The 25,894-nt window shown below is 60.3% G+C and overlaps 1 protein-coding gene across 2 annotated transcripts in view; it reads right to left on the bottom strand.

Annotated features, from left to right (window-relative positions):
* Positions 1 to 308: 308 nt before the first annotated feature.
* NTN1 (netrin 1) overlaps positions 309 to 25,894 on the bottom strand; it is a 180,556-nt gene continuing 154,970 nt past the window's right edge. For both annotated transcript variants that reach the window (XM_054709687.1, XM_028128292.2), the window contains exons 6-7: positions 14,529 to 14,603; positions 309 to 638 (exon numbers count right to left, since the gene is read on the bottom strand). In XM_054709687.1, coding sequence (XP_054565662.1) covers positions 310 to 638; positions 14,529 to 14,603 — 404 coding nt within the window. In that variant the 3' untranslated portion in view covers position 309. The remainder of the gene's footprint in view (positions 639 to 14,528; positions 14,604 to 25,894) is intronic.

Here is a 25,894-nt window from a genome sequence, read left to right on the forward strand (position 1 = left end):
GGCTGCCCCGCCCCCGCCACGGCGACCCGCCTGGCCCTAGGGAAGCGTGTCCCTGCTCTGGAAGGAGCCCGTGAGGTAGCTAAGTCTCGTCCTCATTTCTCCAGGGCCTGGCCTGTCATGCACCCCTCCCCGCGTGCGGTTCCACCAGGGGCGCGCAGAGTGGGGCGAGGGGCGGGGCCGCCAGGAGAGGAGCTGCCGAGGCCCCGCCCCCGCCGTAGCCCCGCCCTCCCCTCCCCCCACCTGGGAAAGCCCTCGCGGGCCCAGTGCAGCTGCGGTGCTGCCCGGCCCGCCCGCCCCGCTGCCTCCGCGCTAGGCCTTCTTGCACTTGCCCTTCTTCTCTCGCTGCTGGAACTTGCGCAGCCGCCGCGCCCACGTGTCCCGCCACTGGATCACCAGGCTGCTCTTGTCTGCCACGATGCCGCTCTGGTCCGGCGAGTCCTCCGCGTTGCCCAGCAGCAGGTACTTCTTGAGGGGCTTGATTTTGGGGCACTTGCAAGCGATGTCCCGCGAGCGGATCCACAGGCTCTGGTCACCGCGCCGAATGCGGCTCGCGCCCTGCTTGTACACGGAGATGATGCTCACCGTGAACTTCCACCAGTCCCCCGCCTTGTCTGCCTTCAGGATGTGGATCTGGACGGCTGCAAGGAAGCACAGGCAGGCGGTGGGCGCGGGGCGGGTACTGCCGCCTGTGTGCCCGGCCCCTGTGGCCAGGTGGGCCCTGCCTGCCTGACCCTCCCCGAGGCTGACAGCGGGGCAGCCTGTTTGATGGCGAGGAAAAGGACACCCAGACCTGGGAAGTGGCTGCACAGGGCATTCCCACTGCGGGGGAGGAGGGGGAGTGGATGGTGCCAGAGCTAACCTGGAACCCCACCTCCTGATACCTGGGCCAGGGCCCTCGCTTCAGGCCTCACCTCATGCCTATTTTGAAGGGGCCACCCAGCACTGCCTTTGGGGACAAGCCCCCTCTTAGGTCCAGGAAGGAAAGAAAAAAACTACGGAACTGACCCCTGCGCCCAGCACTCTGGGTAGAGTCCATCTGCCCAGGGCAGGTGCCACCAGAGCGCCTGGATACTCCTTGCTGGCGAGTAGGAGGGGGACGGGACACAGGACCTCCTCAGGTGACCCCAGGCATTCCCAAAGGCCCCAATCACTTAGCACCAAGCCTCATGACACCTCCAGACACACAACCTTGCACTTGACGCAATCTCAGAAAACCAGTGGGAGCTCAGTGCTCAGGTGCAGTGCACCCTGAACCCACCCTTCAAGGTGCCCACAGCACCTCCCCCAGAGCCCAGGGTTCTTGTGCTTCCCTCCCGCCCCCTCACCTCTCAAATTCTCCAGGCCATTCCCCTTCCCCCAATTCTCTAGCACAGTGGTCGCCAACCTTTCGGACCTCACACACCACCAGTTGGCAACCGCTGCCTTAGCTCATGGGTTCTCAAACCAAAGGGCTTGTTAAAACACGAGTTTCTGGGATGGAAGGAGAATACGCATTTCTCACAAATTCCCACGTGCCGCTGAAGCTGCTGACCCAGGGATCACACCAAGAACCAGTGCCCTAGTGAGTGTCACCGAATGTTATTTCTGCAGGATATTAAGAGATTTTTTAAAAACTAGGAAATACTTTAAAAAAAAAAAAAAAAAAAAGAGGAAAAAGCTTATTTTTCAAATACTGGCTTAAAGTCAAGAGATTCCCTTACTGCAGGACTTTTCAGAGCATCCTATATAATAAAACCCTAATATGCAAATTGGCCAAACAGCCAAACGACCGGTTGCTATGACATGCACTGGCCACCAAGGGGCAGGTGCTCAACACAGGAGCTGCCCCCTGGTGGTCAGTGCACTCCCACGGGGGAGCACCGTTCAGCCAGAAGCCGGGCTCACAGCTGGCGAGCACAGTGGTGGTGGTTGGAGCCTCTCCCACCTCCGCGTCAGCGCTACGGACCCCTCAGGGGATGTCCGACTGCCGGCTTAGGCCTGCTCCCCGCTAAGCCGCAGTTGGACATCCCCTGAAGGGTCCTGGACTGCCAGAGGGCACAGGCCGGGCTGAGGAACCACCCCCACCCCCGGTGCACCAATGTCGTGCACCAGGGCTCTAATCTATAAACTGTGTAGGGGGGGTGCATGCGCATGTGCCCACTTGGTGCATTTCAGTCACCAGAGCCCCATGGGGCCTACTTGGGGAACTGCTGTTTGGGGGACACATTCATTCTCCCCAGTCCAGTGGATAAATGGCGAGGCCTCTGCCATGACCTCCATGAATGGACTCAGATCCTCTTCTACTAGTGTCCAGGAAGACTAGAGGAATTCTGTATGAACTGACTGCACCCCAGCACGCTGGGCCAAGTCTGTCTGCCCAGGGCCATATTCCCATCCCCTTGGTCAGAACAGGGTGCCTTTCCGGTGCTGAGCCCACTTAGCGTGCTCTGGACCTTTCGCCCCTGGACCCTTCGCCCCTGGACCAGGCTGAGGATTCCCCTGGCAGCTGAGTGGACGTGAGTCCCCCCGAGAAAGAGGCAGCTGCTTGTCCCTCCAGATTACCGTGAAGAAACTGAGTCACAGCAGGCTCGGGGGCATCAGCAACCAGGAGGACATGTCCCCAGGCAGTGCCCAGGGGTCACCGCCTGCCCACTTACAGCTCCAGGCACTGGGCCCACCCACAGTTCAGCCTGGCCTCCCAGGCTGGCCCGCTTCTCCCAAGGATTCTGTGGGCCTCTTGGCCACCTTCATTCCCAGGGCCTCTCCTCGCCCCTCCTGGGCCCAGGGTGATGGGAGGGGCAAGGATGGCTGGGCCCAGGGGAGCATGAAACACCATCCAACGCATCCTTCTGGGGTGAGGGAAGTGGCAGATTTTCCCATATTTTCATTTCATCTGTTCTTGGGCATCCTGAACTTTGCACTCCAGTCTGAGGGCTCCAAAGAATGGCTGCCATGGCAACCGTTTCCATGTTTTTGTCACCAAGGGACTCAACACTCAGTGTGAACTCTGATGGGGGCGGGGAACCCTCCAGCCGAGAGAAGTGGCTGGGTTGTGTGTGTTTGACTGTGCAGACAGAGGTCACCGTGGCAACTGAGTGCCCCTTAGCTAAGCAACGGGGAGCCACCCCCCGCTTTCCTGAGAGCCCTGGTTTCTTCTCCTCGGGACTGAGCAGAATACAGAATGAGCCTCCCTCCGGATGTGGCTGTCCCCCTGCATGGGACCACAGACCCCCAGCCAGCCAGTGTCCCAGCAGGGTGGGCAGGGGTGGCCGGCGCGGATGCTACAGAAGGCGCCTCTGGCTGGGGCCGCTGGAGAATTTGCACTGATCCTAGGCCCTGAGCATCTGTGGGTGTCATGGGCTGAATTGTGACGCCCAAATCCATATGTTGGAAGTCCTAAGCCCAGTGCCTCAGAAGGAGACCATATTTGGAGATGGGGGTCTTTAACGGGGTGGTTAAATTGAAATGAAGCTACTGCTTTCCTCCTAAGAGGGGCTTGGGACACGGACACACACGGAGGAACAGCCACGTGAAGACAGCGAGAATGCACCGCCTGCGAGCTCAGGAGAGAGGCCGCAGAAGCAACCCAGCCTGCTGACACCTTGATCTAGTGCTTCCAGTCTCCAGACCTGTGAGACGACACATGCCTGTCGTTGGAGCCCCGTCTGTGGTGCTTCGTTCTGGCAGCCCCAGCCACTGGACTCCGAGTGCTGGGCCTCCGCTGCGGGCCAGGTGGGAGGCAGAGCTGGGGAGGCCGCGCGTTCGGAGACCTGGCTGGACGAGGCCCGGCCTTCCTCTTCCCTGCACTTGCAAGAACGTGGCCTTTCACAGGAGGACCTGACACCGGCCCCACCTTCCTGACCTGGAGCCCCCCCTTCCCCCCAAGGATTGCCCTGGACCACCAGGCAGGGCATCCAGAGCAGCCCCCACCCCACTTCCCCAGGCTCGGCCAGCACGGGGAAGGGCACCCACTTAACACTGAGGACACGCCTGGAGGGGTACCCACCCCTGGTCACCTCGCTGCTCTCGAGAATCCAGGGGTCAACGCAGGGGACAAAGCACCGGCCCTTGTGCTCCGCCCACCCAGCAGCTCCTGGCAGCTCCTGCCAGGGGTGAGGCAGCACAGGCCCGGGAAGGTGCAGGGAGGGTGGTGGTAGGATTCGCATGATTATACTGGAAAAAATCCACATTTCCGCTGCCCTTGGCAACGCCTCCGCGCATTACACAGCCCACCAAGTATGAGCTGCACACGCAGTGCACGGGCCAAGTCCCCGCGGTGCACACACAGCTGAAAATATTCAAAATACACACTGAAGCGGTGACCTCAGGCAGAGCCGCTCAGCACGCACAGCATGGCACTGCCCGGCAAGCGCGGGGCTGCCGCCGCCTCCCACAGCCCTGCTGCTGGAGCTGGGAAGGACCAGGGTCACGGGGGCGCGCATCGCCTGCCTGGCGCTGGCATGGTGACCTCGGTGGCTGTGCCCACCCCAGGACCATGTCCCCGAGGGCGGGCCCCTGACACCCACACAACACTCGTCCCAGGCCACCCAGTCTCAGACCTCAGGACACCTGAGCCCCCTCAAACTGGTGGCATCCTAAGCTGACACCAATGAGGCCAGAACTCCTGTATTCAGAGGGGCCCCCACCTGTATTCAGAACCGAGGGAGATGAGATGACCCTCAGGAAAGCCGGCTATGAGATCAGGAGACCAGTGAGGCGCACAGAGACCCCACAAATCAGTCTGGTCCGTGAGAGGGTCCAGGTCCAAGGCAGAGGAGCCGTTCTCTGGGGCAGAGGCAGGCGCTGGCCAGGTCCACCTGGCCCCCCGCCTCAGTGATAAGTGGTCCCACCTCGGATCCCTCCCTCCCTCTGAGCCCTCGTTCACACAGAAAATGAAGCCCAGGCTGGGCGGCTACTGAAAACGTGCCATGAGCTCTGCTCAGCGCAGACAAAAGCGGGCACCGGGGTGTGGGAGTCGGAGCCCACAGGTGGGTGGGTGAGGCTGGCTCCAGAAAGCCCAACAGAGCTGCGGCCCCGGGGCCGCTGCCGGTCTGCAGGATGGACAGACCCCGGCAAAGGGAGCGGCTCCAGAGCCCAGCCCAGGCCCCAGGTGCCGGCTGCCGTGTGTCCTGGCCTTGCAGTCCTGGGCTGCCCGCACCTGGGCAGCAACACCCCTTCCCGCAGCGGCCAGCTGGTTAGCGAGCCTGCAGGCGGCCAGGCCCACAGCCACCCCTCGCCCCCAATTCCGGGGCTCACAGGAAGGCCTTTCATGCAGGTGACCTGCTCAGCTACTGGGCAGGCTGTGAGGACGGACTTCCCCTGCTGTAGCTCACGCCGCCCCTCCGGCTGGCAGGGGCACATGCCTCTATCCCTCGGCAGAAGCCTGTGCCCAGCTCTGGAGGGATGCTGTGACCCCAAGGAGACAAGAAGGGGCCCGAGGATCAAGCCCATGGAGGCCAGAGTCAGCAAGGACAGCGTGTGCCAGTGCTGGGCTGGTTCTGGCTAAGGGGCAGGGGGCTACGGGGCAGGCACCGGGCAGATGGGGGCCTTGCCCAGCCTGGGAGTCCTCTCAGCAGCTGTTTATTGCGTCCCCAGCCGCAGCGCGAGGCTCCTGCGTGTCCTTCACAGAAGCAGCCCTCTGGCTGTGCTTCCCGGGTGCTGAGGCCGTCACAGGCAACCTGCGCCGTGGGGAGCTCCAGGTCCCTCTCTGTGCTTGGGTCCCTCCCAAGTGGGACATGCTCTCTGCCCTCCGCCCCATTCACTCGAAGCCTGCCGCTCTCCCTCCCCAGCGGCAGCCCTGGCCCGGGAGACCTGGAGCCTGTCAGCTCTGGGCCCTCGAGGGCCTGGCATTGCCACCCCCTTGGACAGTTAGGGGCAGGAGGCAGCTTCCCGCAGACTCTGCCACCCCCCACCCCCGTGCAGGTTTTGAGATCACAGTCCCTGCCCTGGGACCAGGTTCCAGGAAAGCTGCTAGGTCAGCGAGTATTCAGTTGTTGCTCATTCATCTGCTGGCCCAGCCCACCTGACAGACAACCTGCTGGGCAGCCGGGGGCGTGGCCTTGGCACAGGCCCCTGGGGTGCGCCGAGCTCCTCCCCACAGGCCCAGTGCTGGGACACCGCTGCCGGGAGGGCGGCTTCCTGCCTCCTGGAGGTCTCCGGGATTTACGGCTGCTTGCAGGAGGCCCCCAGGGCTTCCCAGAGCTGCCCCTCCCGAGGAGGCTTGGGTGGTCAGCCCCCTCCCCCACCCAGCCTTACCTTCCTGTCCGGTGAGGGGAGGCTTGTCACCCATCTGCCTCGGAGACAGCGGCCAGGATGAATGGGGGAGGACACTAACCCCACAGAAACCATTAAAACCATGCAGCCCATAAATCTCCCGGCACAGAAAGCGCGTCACGAGTTGCAGCTGCTTTCATAAAATGCGCTCTGACCACATGCTCCCCAGGCCCCTGTGAAGGCAGGGAACCGCCGAGCAGGGCCGGGCCTTGTGCGGGGGAAGCTGACCTGCTACGGGCTGGGGGCTTGCAGGGCTGGGGGAGCGCATGCAGCAAGCATGCCGAGGGGGCTTGCAGGCGGCAGGCAGGGCCCCCACACCCAGGACGGGGTCATGGCAGCCCTGCCCAGCTCTCATTAAATGAGGGGAGCTGGAGGCTCACTGTGGCCAGATCCAGCCCCAGCCATACATACCCCACCCCTGGAAGCCTCAGGAATCCGGGGCTGTGACCTCCTCCCACACCCCCAAAAGCCCTACCTCTGAGCTTGAGTAAAGTGGGGACACCCAACTTAGAGCCAGAGGTTCCCGTTCTCCCTCAGCCAAAGGAGGAATGGTACGCCTCTCTCTCCGAACCCACAGCAATGTGAGGCTGCCTCAGTGTCCCCGGCCACGTCCTGGTCCTTAGGCTCTGCGCTTGGGAGGGGAAGGGGTTAGGTGCCTGAGACCATCGGACTGCACGAGGATCCCCAGGGGAAGGGACATCGGAGGTCTGGGAACGGGGGCCAAACTCCAACAGACATCAGGTAGGAGATGGGCCTGGTGAGCCCAGTCCTGCCCAGCTAGGTGCCCCCATCACCATGGCTGGTCTCCTAGACAAGCAGCCAAGGAGAGAGCCCTGAGGGATGTGGGGTGATCAGGGGCCTGGCCTGTCTCCCTCTCCCAGGCAGGGGGAACTAGGCCAGCCCGAGGGGCTCCGAATGCAGTGCCTGACACCCCCCCCCCCCCGCCACCCAACCATGGGCATGGCCAGAGCTGCCAGAGTGACGTCCTGAGGAGGGGTGAATCCCCTCCCTGAGGGCTCACCCAGCCTCATGAGATGCCCACTACCCACACCTGCTCCCAGGCTGGCTGGAGCACCCCGCCTGCTCCCCCACCCGCCCCCACATAGAGGGCAAGGCTTGCTGGCAGTGCCGCTGGGGACCACCTGGCTGGGAGGTCAAGCAATGAGCGTCCCCAACACTCTCAGCATCAGTGAGGCCCCAGCTTCTGGAGAAGAAGGCGGGAGGGTCAGCTTTCCCCACATGGCATCAGCCCAGGCCCCTGATCACCCCACATCCCTCAGGGCCCCCGGCCTCTGGAGCTCACAGAATGCCTAATGCACAGTTATACCTGCTCCCGGGGAAGTGTGGCCCATCTGAGAGCACCCCAAACACCAGTCCTGACCACAACCACTTCCCCAGCCTCCAGTGAGCCACTAGCAGGAGAGAGAAGAGCCTCCTCCCAGCTGGGCTGGCCCCTCAGGCCCCTCCCAGGGCACACGTGCAGCCTGTCCCAGCAGCTACCTTCGTCCCCTGTGAGCCTCTGATACCACAGTCAGCTCTGGCTAAGTCAAAGCACCCTGAAAGGGTGAAACTGCTCCCCTAAGGAGACCCAGAGAAAGAGGCTCAGGCCTGGGACCGAAGCGGGATCCAGACCGGACACAGCCCTGCTGGGGACCAAGCCCCAGGGTGACCCTCAGCCTGCCACGCTCACCTGGGGGTGAATTCAGGCCCCTTGCAAGCAGGTGGCGTGGCAGGTGTGTGAAGACTGCCTCCCAGATACAGGCAGGTCCCGGGAGGAAGCCCCAGGATCAGTGCCTGGGGCGATACGGTGCTCGGTGCCAAAGGCACTGATCTCAGGGGCAGGGGGCATCTGGACCCACCAATGGACCCCTCTGGGGACAACGCCCACCAGAGACCAGCGTGGGCGGGACAAGTGCTCCGAGACTCAGGGCCCCGGGAGTGGAGAGGGGGTGCTGCGTGGCTGTGCAGGAAGCACGCCTGGCGTCCCCGGCCCGACAGACAGCTCTCCGGCACCGTGGACAGACCCCTGCCTCCCCCAGCCCCACTCGGCGCCTCAGTGTCCCCATCGGTGAAATGGAAGGAGGAGTACCTCATTAGATGGTTTTTGTGGCCCCTTAAAGCCTTCCCTACCGGCCCCTCCTTTCCTAAAACCAGGATGTCCAGAGGAGGGAAGACTGAGGAACAAAGACAGAAGGGAGCTCCAGAGAGGGGGACAGCTGAGGGCTGGGAGCCGCTAGGCCCCGGGGCAGGCCCCCATGGAGTCCCCGGCTGCCCTGTCTGCGGGGATGGAGGTCACTGTGCTGGGAAGGACTGCAGAGCCCCCCACCCACGGCAGGAGGCCCCCATCCACGTCGCACCCTGTGGGCTTCTATGCGGAGCTGTCCCTGGGGCCCACCAGCCCTCCCTGCCCAACCTGGTGGTCACCACATTCCGAGACCCAGGCTGACTCACGCGGACCCAGCTCCACATCTGGCCTCCATATGGGGCTGGTACTCCCGGGGGGAAGGGGGAAGGTCACATCTGGTGGGGAAATCAGAGGACCCCAGGGGGCCAGTGACCCCCAGGGAAGGGTCAGTGAGCCTCTGAAACACATGACACGTGCTGCTGGCTGGTCTGCGTCCTGCCCCCCGGAGCTCCGGGCAGCGCTTGGGGGTGGGGGCTGGCTCTCCGGTCACTGCGGGCAGCTGCCCCAGCCTCGGCCAGGATCCTGCCCACTGCCCGGCTCCCCGAGCGGCCCTCGTTCTGGGGGTCAGCCCCAGATGCTCCCCTGCCACCTGCACTCACACCCAAGCCCCACAGTCACCGCTGCAGACGCCACTTTATCTCTAGGACGTGGCTGGCACCCGCCCGGTTCTCCGCACGTGAAGGGATCGGTCTTGGTCAGAACAGCTATTGACCTCAAGGTCAAGGAAAGGAAGGGGAAGGGGTGTGGAGGGGAGAGGCCAGCCTGTGCTGAGAGGCCCCTGTGCCCGGGGCAAGCCGGGGGGAGAAAGGCCGAGCTCACGGATTCCCAGCAGCTGAACAAGGGCCGGCAGCGGCTCCCACCTCCCCAGCATCGCACCCTCCAGCCCGCGGCAGCACGGCCCTCGCAGGCGTCCACCAGCAGCATCCCCGCGCCCGCCTCCGCCATCGTGGTTCTGCCCAGGACCTTCCTCTCCTGGGAGGCCACGCCTCTCACCGAAATGGCTGTGCCCACCCCACCTCTGCCACCATCACTGACATCCCTGCGAGGATACCCATCACCTCGGCTCCATCCACCGTGACCGTCACCTCCACAGCACGGGGACCCCATGAAGACATCTCTGTGCCTCCAGGAGCTGGAGCCCAGGGGCCCGTGAGGCCACCAGCTCTGGAGCCGCCTAAGGGACCGAGTGCCACTCTGTGCTGCCCCAGGCTCGGGCCCGGCACAGGAGGAGACAGACTCGGCCGTGGGCTTCCTGATCTCGGGCATGTTGTTTCATCTGGTTGCATCTCCACACCCGACTGACAAACACATCCCTGCCTCCCGGTGCCCTGAGGGTGCCACAGGGTGAGGGCACAGGCGGCGAGGTGCCCGGTCCAGGGCCCACAGGGCAGGGAGCAGGCGCTGGCCTGGCAGGCTCTCCCCTCGGGTTTCCACTGCGCCGGGAGGTTCCAGGGCACACAGGGTGTGCGGCTACAAACGGAGGTGCTGCCTACGTCCCCAGGCCCACCTCTGCAGGGGCCCCCCAAAGCACACGGGACCTCGCACAGCCGAACAAGCCCGGCTCCCCCCACAGGTGCCCACAGACCTCCCTTCAAGCGGTGCCCTGGGCAGCGCCCCTCGGCTCTCGGAGGAGCGCAGACAAATCCTCTTGTGAAGCGTTCCGACTTTTCCATCTGGTGGTGCCAAAACGTCTTTCAACAAAAGGGGTGACTAATAAACATTTCTGGGAACGGATCATTTTTCCAAGAACTGGCAAAAGTGAGATGACCTCACCTTTCAGAGGGAGCTGTCTGTCTCCCTCCGTCTGAACCTCGGGGGGAAGGACGAGGCCGGCAGCAGCACCCGGCCCCCCCAGGCAGCGGCGTGGGGACTGGGCAGGAGCTGAACTGGCTCGGGGGGGGGGGGTGTTGGGGGGGTGGCAGAGGGGTTCTGGACACGGGCGTGGATACGCCGGCTGAGGCCCACACTAGACTCTCCCTGGCCCCAATGCACCCGGCGCCCCACGCTTGCTCTTCCATCTCCCAGCCTGTGCCCGCTCTGGGCTTGGAGAGCGCTCTCTCTGCCTAGGAGCCCTGCTTTGCCCAGTGAACGCTGACGACGGGGCTCCCCCCCCCCCCAAGGAGGCCCTCCTCCCACCCTGCTCAGAGGCCGGGCTCCCTGCATGCGCCCACCTCAGGCTGGGCCCCCCCACATCCACCTTCTATGCTCTCATCTGCGTGTCTGTGCTCCGCCTGGACGGGAAGCTCCCTGGGGACTAAGCCCGTCTCCTCCACATCTGTAAGCTCAGCACCCAGAGCAGGATGCCCACCCGACCCCCACGCTGGGCCCGCTCTCACCAAGGAGGGAAGGACTGGGGCTGGGGACGGCTGTGTGAGGGAGGGCTCCTTTGGCTATGCACCGCTGCGCCTGTGTGTGCATATGTGTATGTGTGCATGTGCTTGTGTGTGCGTGTGCGTGGGAGTGCCTGTGCAGAGTGGCTGTGTGAGATGAGAGGAGGTTTGCAAACATGAGGGGAGAGGACCACACGGGGCTCCCCCAAGGAGCAGAGGGACAAGGTGGGGTAGAGGCCGGAAGGGAAAGAGAAAGGCGGAGGCTGAGGGGCAGGCCTGGGAGGAGTCTGGAGGGGCCTGGGCCCACAGGGTGGGGTGAGGAGGCAGGTGCTCTTCTGCCCCTTCCACGCCATGTCGGCTGGGGGCACAGGGGGTGTTCCCCATGCCAGCTGAGGTGCCCAGCCCTTGGGCAGGCCTGGCCAGCACCCTCGCACAACAGATGCTCGGGAACAAGGTGCACCCGGCACTCTCACCGCCCGGACTCCGCTGGCTCCCAGGACACGTGCCCCCCGCAGGTGCGCTCTGCCTGCATAGGGCGCAGGGCACAGACTCTGTGGCGGGCAGACACACACACACACACACACACACACACACACACACACACAGTCACACGCACACTCACGGCAACGTTACATCAAGGTCAGGCCTCCAAGGCTGGGCTTCCTGCAAAGCTGCCAGGAACGGCCGAGACACTTGAAAATAATAAAACTGTCTTCCGTGAACAACCGGCTTTCTCGCGGGCGCCGTCAAGCCTTTGCAAGGTGAGCCGGATCCCCTAGAGGGCATCAGAGGACTGAGGCGGCCCGGAGAGGGGCTGCAGGGACAGTGTCACCGTGGACCTGCCCGGGAGCGGGCTCGGGGCGGGTGGGGCCGGGGCTGGCTCAGCTGGAGGACGTCAGTCCCCGGGCACACCTCCATTTGACAGATGAGGACACTGAGGCCCACGGCACAGAGCAGCCCCGGAACCTGTGTGCCAGGACGGGGGCCAGCGCCCTTTCCCTGCAGAAAATGGGCCGGCCACCCGGCCCTGCCCTGCGGTCTCTCCGGGGGAATGGGAGAAGCATGGAGGGGCTTGGCCCTGAGACCTCCCCCACCCCAATGCCCTCCTGTCTTGCCAGGTGCCCACCCCAACCCTCCCCTCCCCAGGCCGGGCCCTCTCTCACGAGCAAACATGCCCAAGGGAACACAGGGTGGGACCTGCACACCCCACCCGGCCTCACCGCCCACTGCCCAGGTCAGCGGCCCCTTGTTCTGCACCAGCCAACACCAGCGCTGAGCTGGCCTCAGAGGGGCCGCTCTTCTCCCGGGGGGGGGGGGGCGGGGGGGGGGGGGGCAGGCCCAAGGTTCTAATTAGCAGCTCCTGGAACATCCCCGTGCCCCGGCCGTAGTTGAAGGAACCGTGTTTCCTAATTGGCTCCCCCGGGGTGTCGGTCAGAGGGCAGATACTGGACAGCCCCTCCGACCTCGACCCCGCCGCCCTGGCCTCCCTGCCTGGCCTGCTCTGGCGGCCTCACCCCCTCACCAGTCCCCAGGCCAGCACCCCCTCATCCTCCTCCTGCTCATCTATCCTGGGGCCGGGCCAGGTCTGCTCCTGGGGTGGGAGGGACACCCCTATTCATATTCCTTTCGGGGTCCAGGGTCCCAATAGGATCCGCCCCAGCCTCAGAGCCAGGCCTGCAGCTGCGGGGGGCGGCCCCCTGCTGTGCCCGTGGGCCCAGCCCGGACCCCAGAGGTGCCACTCACACCTTCCTCACCGAACCTCCCCCCTCCCCCGCGGGCTCTCGTAAGCCGTCCCCAGAAGCCCCCGCACCTCCTTCCTGATCCTTCCCTGTCCTGCCTCTCCACACACAGGCCTCGATGCTGAGCTGAGTGGGGGACCCCAAGAGTATCAGGGACAATCCTGGGGACCAGAACCCCCCCCAATGTTTTGGGGGAATGGAGGGCCTTGGGGTAACAGGCCAAGGGCGTGGGTAGAGCATTAAAGCAGTGGGACAACAGCTCCAGGCCTCGCGGCTCCTGCACGTGCTGCTGCTCACGTCCCGCCCGGCAGGGGGTGGGGGAGGAGCAGAGGCTGGGCCGCCACCGGCCGGTCAGCGTCCCAGCTGGCCAGGTCCCACCTGGGGCGACAGGGAACTGAAGCCTGCCCCCTTGGACCCTGCTTCGTTCTGATCATCCCCGGGGGAGTCAGGTGTGAGGGGAAGACAAGGGCTGAGTCAGGGAGCAGAGGTCAAGTGCAAGCCAGAGGTTATGCCCACCTATCCTCACCGGCAGGAGAGGGGCCCATGCCCCAGGGAGGCCCCAGCGGGGACAGGGCGCCGGCAGGTTGGGGACCCTCCGGGTCTATGAAGAGAGGGTACTGGGCCCCTTGGGCAGAGAGAGGGGCTGCCAGCTGCTGGGCGAGGAGGCCCGGAGAGCTCGGAGGGGCCGTGTCCCCGGGAATGGCAGGGGGGGTGAAGGTGGAATTCCACGGAGGACGAGGAGTCAGAAGAGAACAAAACAGGATGAAGTCCAACAGAACCAGGTGGAAACGGGTTCCGTTTTGGTAACTTTTAAACAAAAGTCCAATTTTTCCTTTTTCACTCGAAAAACAGAACCGGCTGTGGGTCAACTCCTGACGGGGAGCCTGCTCAGCTCTCTCGTCCCAGCCCCTCCCCAACGTCTACTTAGGAGCGCGTCAAGCGAACATGGAAACACCCTGCCCCACGTGGCCGCCTAGTCCTCCCCCTTCCTGCCCCTGTCCTGGGCAGCGGTGAGGGGCAGGGGGCGAGGGGAGGAGGAGGGGAAGCAGGGGAGGCATGGTGAGAGGCCTGGGCTCAGCCCCGGGCCTGCCTCTTGGCTGTGCTACTTCCTGGCGGGGCGACCAGGACCTCGGCTGCCCAGGAGGATGCCCAGTCTACACAGGGCCCTCCTGCCCTGCCAGTGGCAGCGGCTGGATGACTCTCTCGGATTCCCGTTTGCTTGTCCCTCTGCTCTTTGCACACAACCTGTGGCCAACAAGGCCCCCCGCTCCTGCGGGCTCCCCGTCTGTCTCTGCCCACCAGGACCGAAGCCAGGCTGTGCCCCGTGTCACATGGTGTCTGGCCAGTGAGAACACTCTCGGGGCTCAGAATCACAGGGCCGACGCCTCACCTCCCGCTGGGCGGGGGGCACAGGACTCAGCAGATGCTTAAGGAGGAGGGACAGGGAGCTCCATGGGGAAGGGGGCAGGGGGCTCCCTGTCCCCAGGGGGGGAGAACAGTGCATAATGAGAGTAGGGGGACAGGAGACCCTTCCCAGCTTAGAGAGCCTGAGGGCTCAGATGACGGAATCTGCAGGCGGCGCCCAGGCTGGCAGCCCCGCGGCTCCCGTGGGCCGTGTTCACACTCCCGTGGGTCAGAGTGACAGCGCTGTTCCCCTGCCCAACCCCAGCGCCTTCTGGAGTCAACCCCAGAGAAGGAGGCGTCAGGAATCCGCATCTCAAACGTACCATGGACCTCCCTTTGGGCAACAGACTCGGGCCTGAGTCCGAGCCCCCCGCTGGCCTGGGTGCCGCCCTGCAGGGCTGGGGTAACCGGGTCCTCACGCCCTGTGGCCCTCGTGCCCCTCGCGCCCCCCGCCGCCAAGGACCGAGGTGGAAGGGATGAGAAGTCCTGGGCGTGGGATCTGTCCGGCTCGGCTTGCCTCCTGCTCGGTCACAGAGACTGCATCACCCACACTCACTCGGGGCCACTGGCACCGACCCCGCTCCTCGCTGGTCCACGCCCGCCCCGCCCCTCACTCACCATAGTCCTTCTTGCAGTACTTTTTCATGTTGATCTTCAGCTTCCCTTTGGAGGCCTTGCAGTAGGAATCGCAGTCTGCAGGGAGGGAGAGCACAAACAAAACCTAATTAGGCTGGTGCTGACTAGGCCTCGGGCGAGTGGGGGGGCCACCTCCCTAAATACCGAGGCCCGTGACACCCCTGGGCCAGGCCGGCTGCGGCCATTCAGGGCAGGCCTGGCTTCTAAAGAGGCGCTTGGGACAAAGGCCCCCTTCCCCTCCTCCCCGCCCCCCCCCCCTTCCCGCCTGAGGAATCCTTCAGCCACAGCCTGCAGCACCCCCCCACCCCCGGCCTCCGGGAGGGACACTGGGGGCTCCCACTTTGCGCCACCCAGGGCTTCTGAGCGCCACACAAATCCCCCCGCTCTCAGACGCAAGTGGAGCCTGATTAAAGCCGATAGAGGCCTCATTGTGGCCCGCGCCCCGGGTCTGTGTCAGGCGCCGGCTTTCATGGCGTGGAGCCTCTGGCTGGGGTCAGGCCCCAACAAAAGGGGTCACGGAGGAAATTAGCAGCCCATGAAGTATTAGAAAACCCCTTTGGTGTCCACTCTACTGGAGTGTGCAAATAAAATGCCCCCGCAGAAGAGTTCAGTTCTAATGGGCCCTACTGCTGAGACAGGGCGGCCCGGCTGCGGCCGCTGGGGATCACCTCGGGGCTCCCACAGTCCGAGTGCGAGCCAGGCGGGGTGTGGAGGGACTGGGCCTGGCCAGAAACCAGGCCTGCTTCTCCTGGGGGTGGCCTGTGGCAACCCACCAAATGCACACCTCCAACCCCAGCCCAGCACGCCCTCACCCTGCTGCTCTGTAGTTGAGGGGGTACAATTCCTTCCCTAGGTCCACGCCTGGCGCCCAGCCCACCACAGAGGCCCAGTGACTCATCCCAGCCTCCCTGCACCACTACTTGGCATGTTGGATCCCATTCAAGTCTCACAAACATTCTCTGCTGGGTGGGTGTTATTCCCATTCTGCAGATACAAAAACTGAGGCCGCCCGCCCAATGCGTCCCAGACAGCTAGCACCAAGACTGGACCTAGAACCGAGTCCGAGATGTCAAAATGACTGTCCCCGTGCTCACGCCATGTTGGGTCTCAGGCAACACAACAGTCCCTCAGTGGGAGTGTGTGTCGGGCTCAGAGCTGGGGATGAGGAGTGCCCCGTGTTCCAGCAACTCCTGGACTGCCTGCGGGAGCAGCCCGGCCGGCCTGGGCTGTGGAGGGCCCCCTGTTCTAGGAGCAATGACAGCCGGGGTTGCTGGGAGTGGGTTGGGTGTGTGTCCTGGGGAGGGTGGGAGGGTGACGAATAAGGTGAAGGGGACACGCACACGCAGACGTGGAAGTGACTGGCCGGCCCCGCGGTGTGCAGAGCGGGAACCTAGGCCAAGTCGGGGGAAAGCAGTGACGGGTTGGGAGCCCAGGACAGAGCCAGAGCATGAAGTTGGGCCTCCAGAGCCAAACGCCCCAACCCCTGGCTGAAGTCTGCAGGGGACATTCAGAGATGACCCCAGAGTCAGCCGCTGACCCCATCGGAGGGCGCTGCTTCCTTCAGGGGCCTGCGATACACGGACGGACGGTGCCTCAAAGTCGAAACAGCTCCGCCCACTGCCCTGAGCGTCACAGCTGGCAGCTGCCCAATGCCTCCGGAGCCAGCTTCCTGGGCACCCAGCTGGAAACCAGTCTCAGGAACTGAGAAAAAACAGCCCCCCGCCAGCTCCCCTGGGTCTGAGCCCTTCGACCCTACCCCGGGATGCCCTGCCCGGGTGCACCAGAGGCTGCAGGACCAGTCCCCCCCTCCCCCGCCTGCTGGACGGGTGGCTGGTTACTGGAGGGAGAACCTGCTGGGGTGCAGGGACTGGGTGGTCCTGAGAGCGTGCCCTGCACTCTACCATGGCCAAGTCCGAGAGGGGGAGCTGAGAGGGGATGGCGGCCTGGGCACCAGATAAGTGGCACCGTCACCACCACCGTCACCGCCACCGTCACCGCCGGGACAGCCCTCTCTGCCAGCTCAGGGCCAGATGACGCTCACAGCAAAGCCACTGCTGGGGCCAGACCCAGGTTGTGCGTAAGTCCTCGTGGTCCCGAGTGCGCTGGCCGGAATCCCGCCGGCTCTCTCCACTTAGGGAAGCGAACTGGAATGTAAGTGGTGCCGGGTGACGTCATTCCAGGGACAGCCGCGAATCCACTCTGGTCGCTTTCTGGTTATTTTTCAGGAAAGTCACTGGCCCCTGTGCGTGCTGCATTCTGGTCAGGAGGGGAGGTGCACACGGCCTCCTCTGCAGGGCCCAGCACAGCCTGCACCTCAGCCGAGGCGACAGCGGGTCCAGAGAGAGCCTTGAGGCGCGGCCCCTATTAGCCTCACAGCAACCGGCGAGGCAGGGACCAAATCCCCCCTAAAGACCAGGACACTAGAGACTGCAAGGTCCCCGGGTGCCCGCCCCCAGTAAGCCCTGCCCTGCGGAGCAGAAGGGCAGGTGGCTGAGTCCTGGGACAACCTAGCCCTGCACCTCCAGCTCTCACCTCCTCCCTCCCCGTCATCACTCCCTCCTGGTACATCTTCAGCTCCTCTTTTCAGAGCCAGGAACCGACCCGAGACAGGAAGCGTACTAGGATGTGTGGCCTCCATCACTGCCTAGTTAGCTGGAGCTCCGGACCCTGCTGGACGAATCACAGCCACCCCAGACTGTCCAGTCTGTGCCTCCGCAGTGGCAGCCGCTCACAGGGCACTAACGGGGCCCGGGGCCCGGCCCTCTACCCCGCCCATCAGCCCCAGGTAGAGATGGGAGATCCTGGCTGCAGTCTGTGCTCCCAAACCCTGGTTCCCAGCCTGGCCCACGCAGTGGAATTACCCAGAAGCTGTAAAAACACACCGATGCCTGAGTCCCACCCCCGAGACATTCTGATGTCACTGGTACAGGGGGCCGCCTTGAGTGTCCAGGTTCATACAGGGGGCAGCCTTGAGTGTCCAGGTTCATGAAGTCCCCAGGTGATTCTAACGTGCACCCAGGGTTAGAAACCACCGCCTGGATCAGGTGTAGCTGTGGAGGAGGAGACAGAGTCCCCGCACCCAGGACTTGCACAGAGCACCCAGCTGGGCAGGGGAAGGCCAGCCAGGTGCGTGTAGGAGACGGGCGCTCACACAGCGACGCTCAGGCTGCCTGCAGGACACGGAGCCAGCCTCTGACGTGTGCAGTTGTATTTGTGTGTGTGTGTGTGGGGGAGGTCCTATGTCTTTCCTTTCAGTTGGCCAGAAATTCGTCAGGCCAGTGTGCTTCTTGCTGTAAAATGTCCCCTACTCTTCATATTCGCGGCTTCCAGTCTAGTTGTGAGCTAAGGAAACAGGAAGTTACCCCAGCTTGTCGGGTTGTATGTCAAGCACGGGCACATGGGGCTGGAATGACAGACGCGCTGCTCTCCGGCGGGTGACGTGACTACCCTCAGGGAGGCGGACACCGTGGCAGCTCCCTGGCTGCTGGGGGCTCTCTGCTTTGGCTGGATTCCAGGGGACCGAGGGCATTGGACAAGCGGTCCCTGGGTAAGGAAAACGCTCCTGCCTTTTCCTCTTTCATCAAATGCGCACTAAGCTGGGGAGACTGCTTCAAGATGGACAACCCGGCTTGAAAACGCAGCTCCGACTCCCTCAAAATGGCATCTACTTGGCAGTCACCCACGTAGCCCCTCCTTGTTTTTTTTCCAAAATAGCTATAAAGACAACGAAAAAAAGCGAAAGTTCACACTGATGCCAGAAACGAAACTGATAGATGACCCAATGCTGGAATCTGGGAGCAATCTCTATTAATTCAAGGCAGGTGGTGGTGGAACACGCTAAACCTGTCCAGGTTTTACCTCCGGACACAGTTCTTTTGTCTGATGAACAGAAAGATCCTAAAAAAAGGGGGGGGGGGGGGTGGAAATGACAGAGAAACAACAACCAGAAAACAAATGGGCAGGAAGTGGGCGGGGCCTGGTGACAGTGGCCCCCGTCTGGGAGGGAAAGCTTAAGGAAGGGTAGGGACTGGAAGGACAGTGTTTGCAGGAGGTACCTGAACCTGCACCTTTATCCAAGTTATCGATGCAGAGAATGAGAGAATCGGCGAGGAGACAGACGAATGCCAGCTGCACAGAGCAGAAGTGAACCGAGGGGGAAGGCTGGTAGGGATGAGGAACTGGAGATGGAGCTGCATACAGTTCCCTGCCATCCCACTTGGAGCTAAACAGGAATCCAGCTGTCACGCTAGTACAGGGATCTGTGAATTTTTGTTGTTGTTGCAAAGTGCCAAAAGTAAATATTTTAGGCTTTGTAGGCCATACGGTCTCAATCACAACTCTTCAAATTCTGTCGCCATAGCTGGAAAACAGTCATAGAAAATATGTAACCGAATGAGTATGGCAGACTAAAAGAATTATAAAAAGACACATCCTCTATAAAATAGGAGAAGAAAGCCATAAGGAAAGACTACGCAAATCTGAAAAGGCCATATGATGACACATGAAGAGTGACATAGGAGAGATGAAAGAGCTAAAAAACAAAAACCTAAAAACCCAGCACAATTAAAATCCACTCTGGAAGCAGTAAAGAAAAATGGTACTGTAGAACACTGATTCAGAACATGGAGAATGAATTGGGGAAGTCCTCCTAAAATACAGAGGAGAAGGATAGAGACATGGAAACTATGAAAGAGAAAATGATAAGGGTGTAGGGAAAGAGTGGTGAGGTGGCATATAATTGGAAGAGAACTACATTGGAGGCCAAGTGGAGTAGAAACCATCAATGATAGGATTCCTGAGCTAAGACAGACCTACACATGCCCAAGGAAAGGGCTCATAGATTTGTTTTTCATCAAGGAAAAGACACCAACACCTAGACAAATCTTTGCAAAATATATGAAATACCAAGATGAGGAAAAAATGTATGCAGATTAAAAATCAAGAAGGAGAAGTTGGCCTGATGACTATGGCACAATGTCTATGGGTCTTGAAGAGGAAAAAGTTTGTGACCCAAGAATTTTATACCTAGCTGGACTGTCTTGCATGCTTGCTGGCCATGATAAACAAAAGGCATTCTCAAGTAGGCAAGGATTCTGAAAACATTCCAATCATGTATCCTTTTTGAGAGAAATACTTGAGAATATTTCCCAACCGTGAAATCAACCAAAAAAGAGTTTAAGAGGAGAAAGTCATAGTATGAACATACTGGTGGTGAGAACAAAACCAATGAACATAGAGACTTCAAATTTGGTTCTAAAACAAGGCAAATAGCAAAGTAATTTTAAAATGTTTCAAAGGGAACATCAGAAAATGTGTATGTATGTATAAATAACTATAAAAATTTAGATCATACTAACTATATGTTAATGTGATCTAAATATGATCTGAAACTTTAGATCATATTAACAAAAACTAAGAAATAAAGTGAGGCGGAAAATACAACTCTCTGTGCTAAGTAGGTAGAATGCAAAGGATGCTATTTCAGATTTACTCTGACAATTTGGAGCTATTAGATCAAATAGTGCTTTTTGAAAAATCACAAAACACCAGAGAAGATAGCAAATAAATTATAGGTAATATGACAAAAGAAAAAAAAAACACAGGAAAAGTGGACATATATAAAACAATTGTGATAAATTAAGATTATAGAAGAGCAATGGCTGTAAATAGATGTAACTCTATTGAAAAACCGGTCCAAGTACATTAAACAACGTTTGCAGAGGGACATAACCAAATAAAGCCAAATCTCTAAGTTTACAACTTTAAAGAAGAAGTTGTAAGCTTCTAAAACAAGCATGTCAAACTCAAAGGCTAACACGGGCCAAATAAACGAGGCAAGCAGCCGGCAGGCCACGAGCTTCACATGCTTGTTCTAAAATAACATTTTATGTGTAAGCACATCTTAGTGAAGTATGTTAAACAAATACATTAGAAATACAAAAAGGAACAGACACATACGTATACAAGAATGCTAAATTAATTTCAAGGAGCTGAAAACTGTACAGGCCACATGTCCTCACCGTGATGTAACAAATTAGCAAAAAATAATGAAAATAAATAAAGTATATTGAATTCTACAAGTTAGAAACAAGCAAAACAAAACCTGAAGCAGGAGGGAAGAATTAATAACAACAGATGTAGATATTAATAAAGTCGATACTAAAAACCTCCAAGGTTATAAACACACCCAAGAATTGATTCTCAAGAAAGCCCCAAAACCAACCAACTAAAAACAACAACAAAAAAACCCAAACGGACAATACACTGTCATGTCTAATTATGAATAAAAGAGAGAAAACATACACATTAGAAAGGAAGGAGAAAGGGGAAATAACCACAATCTAAAGAAGGTTTTACAAATTCTAAGGCTATTGTATAGCTTTAGGCTGAAATCTTGGACGTCTGAATGAAATACGTCACATAAATGACCAGGTTGAACCAAAGGAGAGATATCAAAGCTGAACAGAGAAATAATCTTACGAACTCGCTGGATCCAGACAGTTTCAAAGGCTGAGTCGACGTGACCATTGAAAGGACACATCCTTTTCATGCAATTTGATGTGGTCAGAAACACAGAAAAAGATAGAAATCTATTCGGATGAACCACATGAAAATGCCTAAAATCAATCATTTGTCAACTTAAAAAAAGGCAGTTTCATATAGTTCAACCCTAATATAAAAGCTGGCATACGCTTAAGCACACACAGACCCTGCAGATCAGTGGATCGGCCTCATTTGCCAAATGGGTCCCAATATTTTATGCCCAGCACGTTCCCATCCTCACTGGACCCAACGGCTGGGCCCCCACCTACCCTGGCTCCACACAAAAGTAGGGAGTACGGGGTGAGCAAAAAGCTCCTGCCCTCACGCTCTCGGGCGACCCTCTGGGGCCCCGGTCAAGGGCACAGGTAAATACGGGAAGACCTGCACAGACCAACGAGGTGGGAGCTGCCAGGGACAAACACCGGACGGCTCTGTCCCGGGGAGAGCTGCGGAGACCCCGAGGCCGCCATCTGCAGCTCGCAGCAGGCCCATCCTGGCTGCCTGGCTGGCGTCCTGGGAGCAGCCAACCCTCCCTTTTATTCCCCCCACCTGCTCCGCTGACCGACCCACAGCCAAGAACCCAGAGGGGGCCTTGCAGGCCCAATCCCAGCGGCCAAGCCCCTCCCTCCTCTTCCTCCACCTTGAGTAGCTGGCCCCTCTGGTCTGCCCCCTGTGCCCAGGTGCCAAAAATCCTGCTGGGCAGGCCTGCTCGGCAGAGCGAAGCTCATCTCTGAGCATATGGCAGGCGGGCCCAGCGGGCCCTGGCTGGAGCCAGGGGCGCTGCATCTGGCGCCTCCCTTGGAGTGGGGCGGGGACCTGGCAAGGTCTCGCTCCCGGCAGCACCCCTGCCTCTGCTTCTGGGCTGTGGGACTCAGGAAGGTGGGGCTGCGCGGGTAATGAGCGAGGGACACCCAGCTACCACGGTCCATCCCAGGACAGGGACCTGGAGGGCTGGGGGAGTTTCAGGGCCCGGGGTAAAAGCACTCGAGGCACTGGGGAGAGGAGGGGGGCCCCGCTGGCTCCACCCATTTCGGCCCACTAGCAGGTGACAAAAGGCAGGTTAGGTCAGTCTGCCCAGGGAGTGTGTTTGGGCTCCATCGGAGCCACCAAGCTGCCTGGAACCCCTCAGGCAGAGTCCAGCTTTCAGTGTGCGATTTCCCAGGGGCTGCGGCCACCCACAGGGTTCGGACGGAGGAGGCGGTCCCTGTGATGCCAGCTCTCACCTCTTGGTCCTAACACAGGTGAGTGAGCGACTGTCCCCCTGCTAAAACCACCCTCACCCCCGGCACCTTGCCCAGCGCCCAGCGACCTCTCTGGGAGAGCTGGGGTCCAAGGCAGCTGTTGAGCACCCACACGTCTCTCCAAACCCACCCACTCTATCACCCCCACCCCTACTTGCCTCGACAGCATAAAGCCCCTTTAACTTGGGGCTCTGGCACAGAGAGGCCAAGGACTCCCCAGACAGGGCAGCCTCGAGCAATATGCTGGCAGAGCGGCTGGGTGTGGGGTACCTTACAACCTGTGGGGGCAAATGACTGGAAAAAAGCCCCAAGGTGTTTACAACGTAGATGGCAAAGGACTAGTGTCTTGGATATATAAAGAGCTCTCCTGAATCAATTAAAATAAGACAAAGTGACCTAACATTCAAAGCAGAGGAACAAGCAATTCACAAAAGAGGGACAAAGGGGATACGGAGACGTTAAAATGTTCAATCTCAGCGAGACGCAACTTAGATCAACAGGACTTTTGTCAGGCACTTATACAATGTGCTTGGGATGCAAATTCATACACACTTTCCTGAGTGCGAGTGGCTCAGAAATGAGAGACACTCCTTCAGTGAAGACACTGAGCAGGTAGAGAATGGGGAAAGCAGGGGGGCTCAGCGGGGGGGTGGGGGGGGCAGCATTACTTAGACAGGAAGGCCAGTCTGAGGAGGTGACGGGCAGGATGACAAGGAATCAGCCCTGTGAGACGCCCGGGGCAGGAAAGGGCCAGGCAGGAGCGAGGAACCACAAAAAGGGGAGCCTGTAGCTGGCGAGGGGGCCCAGCCAGAGCTGAGGCTACGTGGTTGGCAGGAGGCTTGCCGACCACGGCAGGGGCTGGATTTTATGGTGGAAGAATGCACCATGCCCTGAAATGCTGGGCGGTGGGACTGTGTCTGTTTTGTCTCATCCATATTTTTAATTTTACTTTAATGAGGATACAATGTTGCACTTAAAACTCTGAGGTGAGTCTTCTTCAGTGAGGATGGGAACCACATACGGGCGGTGGGTGTGAATCCTGTAACGAGGCGGTATCCTCGTTATTTAATGAGGTGACACTTGTATTGCTAACGCGTGGGGTTCTGCTAAGTGCTGCGTGTGCGTGCAGCTCCCCCTTCCCCCAGCTCCGCAGCTGCTGACACCAAGGGGAAAGGAAGCCAACTGTGTGCGCGGGAAGCGGCGGGGAGTGAGGACACGGCTCTAGCCCGGGTGGCCGGGGAAAGCACCCCCGGGAGGTAGCACAGGACCGAGAGTGAACACTGCGAAGGATGCAGGGCTAAGACCTGAGGCCAGGGGGCGCCAAGCCGGAAGGACGGCCGTGCAAAGGCCCGAGGGCAGGACTAAGCCTGGCATGGTCCAGGCCCGGAATGAAGGCTGGGGAGCCTTGCCCAGCACGGAGGAGGAGGAGCGGAGGAGAGAGATGAGTCACACAGCCGGAGTGGGCCCCGTGGGGCTGGAGACGGTCTGGATTCCATTTGAAATGTAAGCAAAGCCACCGGAGAGTGCTGCCAGGCCTGGGTCACTGGGGGCTGCTGGGTGCAGGGTCTTGCGTTGCATGGGCTGAGGGAGGCTTTTACCCTCTTACTGCCACAGGTGGGCCCCCGGGCTGCCCAGGCCCACGCACACCTGAGGTTATGGGAACATGATGTCTACTCTGTGCTGTGGTTACAAAGAACCGTCTCCAAGCCCTTAGAAGCCTAACTTGCCATTCTACCACAGGAGCCGCGTTCCTTCTCCAGGACCGCAAATAACCACTCCGGTGGGGAAGCCGGAAATGTGGGCCTTACCCAAGCCCTGGGTCCTCTCCCCGCACCCCGCTGGGGACAGGGGCTCCACGGCTTGGAGCAGGGGCTGATGCTCACACCTTTCCTGGAGAGCCACCCGCTGTGCCAGCTTCCAACATCAGGCCTGGGTCTGGCCCATCCACTGTGGCCGCCTCAAATCCCATGTTCCTTTCTTCCCAAATAGCAAAGCTCAACGTTTCCACTTCCAATGTCCTTCTGGCAGCTCCCCAAGGTCACGTCCCCACTACGGCCCTGAGGGTGGAGGTGTTAGCGGACTTTGGAGAAACTGGTTGTTTCTTGTATAAAGGGGTCGCATCACCAGCCCTATGATCTGACTATTCCAAGCCTCAGTTTGCCCATCAGTGAAATGGGGTAATAATAACTGTCCTGCCTATTCATAGGGTTTAGGAGGAAATAACTAGGGTGCGGCAAGAGTGATAAGGGATGGTCAGAGACGGGCTCCCAAGGAGATGACCCTTCAGCTGGGACCCAAAGGATGAGAAGCTGCTGCTAACTGGGTGTGATGGGCTCGAGGCGGCCTCCGGGGGCCCCCACTGGATGCTGGTAAATGGAGGGTGAATGATGGCAGAGCAGTGAAAAGGTGGGGCCCCGCCAGTGGGCCTCATGAGGCAAGGAGGGGGTGACTGGCCCGGTCCTCAAACCAAGAAGCCAGCTGGTGTGCTGGGGCCTGAGCCACGAGCTCCCAAGAGAAAGACATCTGCCCCCAAGATCCTCTCCGGGCTCCACTGCGGACCCAGAGCCAGGCCACAGCCAGACAGAGGTGTCCCGATGCAGCGGGGACCTCAGACCCACAGCTGGGACCCTGCCTGTGCCCGAGGTCCACGGCCTCGGGACGGTTACTCTGTTCACACACCTCCTCCTCCATCCCAGTGAGCGGCGCCTGGATCCTACTGCCCGCAAACGATCTGGAAAGACGAGGACCGCACCCCAGGGACGCCGGAGACCACGGTGGGCCATTCACAGGTTCAGCCATCAGTGCCCTTCCCCTCGCGACCTTCCTTGCAACCCGTTCCTGAATCATTTCATCTCCCGGTGCGGCCTTCCTCTCTGCTCCCGCGCACAGCTGGGCACCGCTCCGTTCTCAGCACCCACCTCAGCCCTGGGTTGTCTGTGTGCCTCCTCTGCCCGCGGTGGGGTCACCACCGAATGCTCGTGGAACCCACCGGAACATGACCCCGGCCCCCGGTGCTCACGGGTGTCAAATCGGCTGCATGCAGTGGCTCCTGTGAGATGCCAGACTGCGTGGACCAAGAAACCCACACACACAGGCTCCCCAGGCTTCCCTGGAAAGTCACAGTCAGCTCCCTTTGCCGTTATGCTGGTGGCCCGTGAGAACGCCTGGGAGAAGGGCTTGGGCGTCTTTTAAACTTGCTAAGCTTTCTGATGAGAAAGAGGGCGTGGCTTGGGCGGGAGAGGCCGTGAGTGGCGCTAGAAATCAGGAGGCCCGCCCACCTGTGTCACCTAGAAAGCGCAGCCCCGAGCTCCGGCCACAGGGCTTTCCTGCACGCCGCGCCTGCTGTTTCGGGGCCCGGAGTGTCCGGTGGACAGACCGCCTCTCCCTGGACCTGGCATACAACCCATGGCAGCGGAGGGAACGGCTTGTCTCAGGGTCGTCATGACCTTCGGGGCTGCGGGACGCTGGGCAGCAGTTAGCAGGTAGGCAGGCGATGGAGAACCTCACCATGCCGGTCCCGGGACTGCCGAGCTGTGTCCGTGGGCATGTCCCTGCACCTCTCTG

The sequence above is a fragment of the Eptesicus fuscus genome, chromosome 20 (genome assembly GCF_027574615.1).
Source record: "Eptesicus fuscus isolate TK198812 chromosome 20, DD_ASM_mEF_20220401, whole genome shotgun sequence".
NCBI lineage: Eukaryota > Metazoa > Chordata > Mammalia > Chiroptera > Vespertilionidae > Eptesicus > Eptesicus fuscus.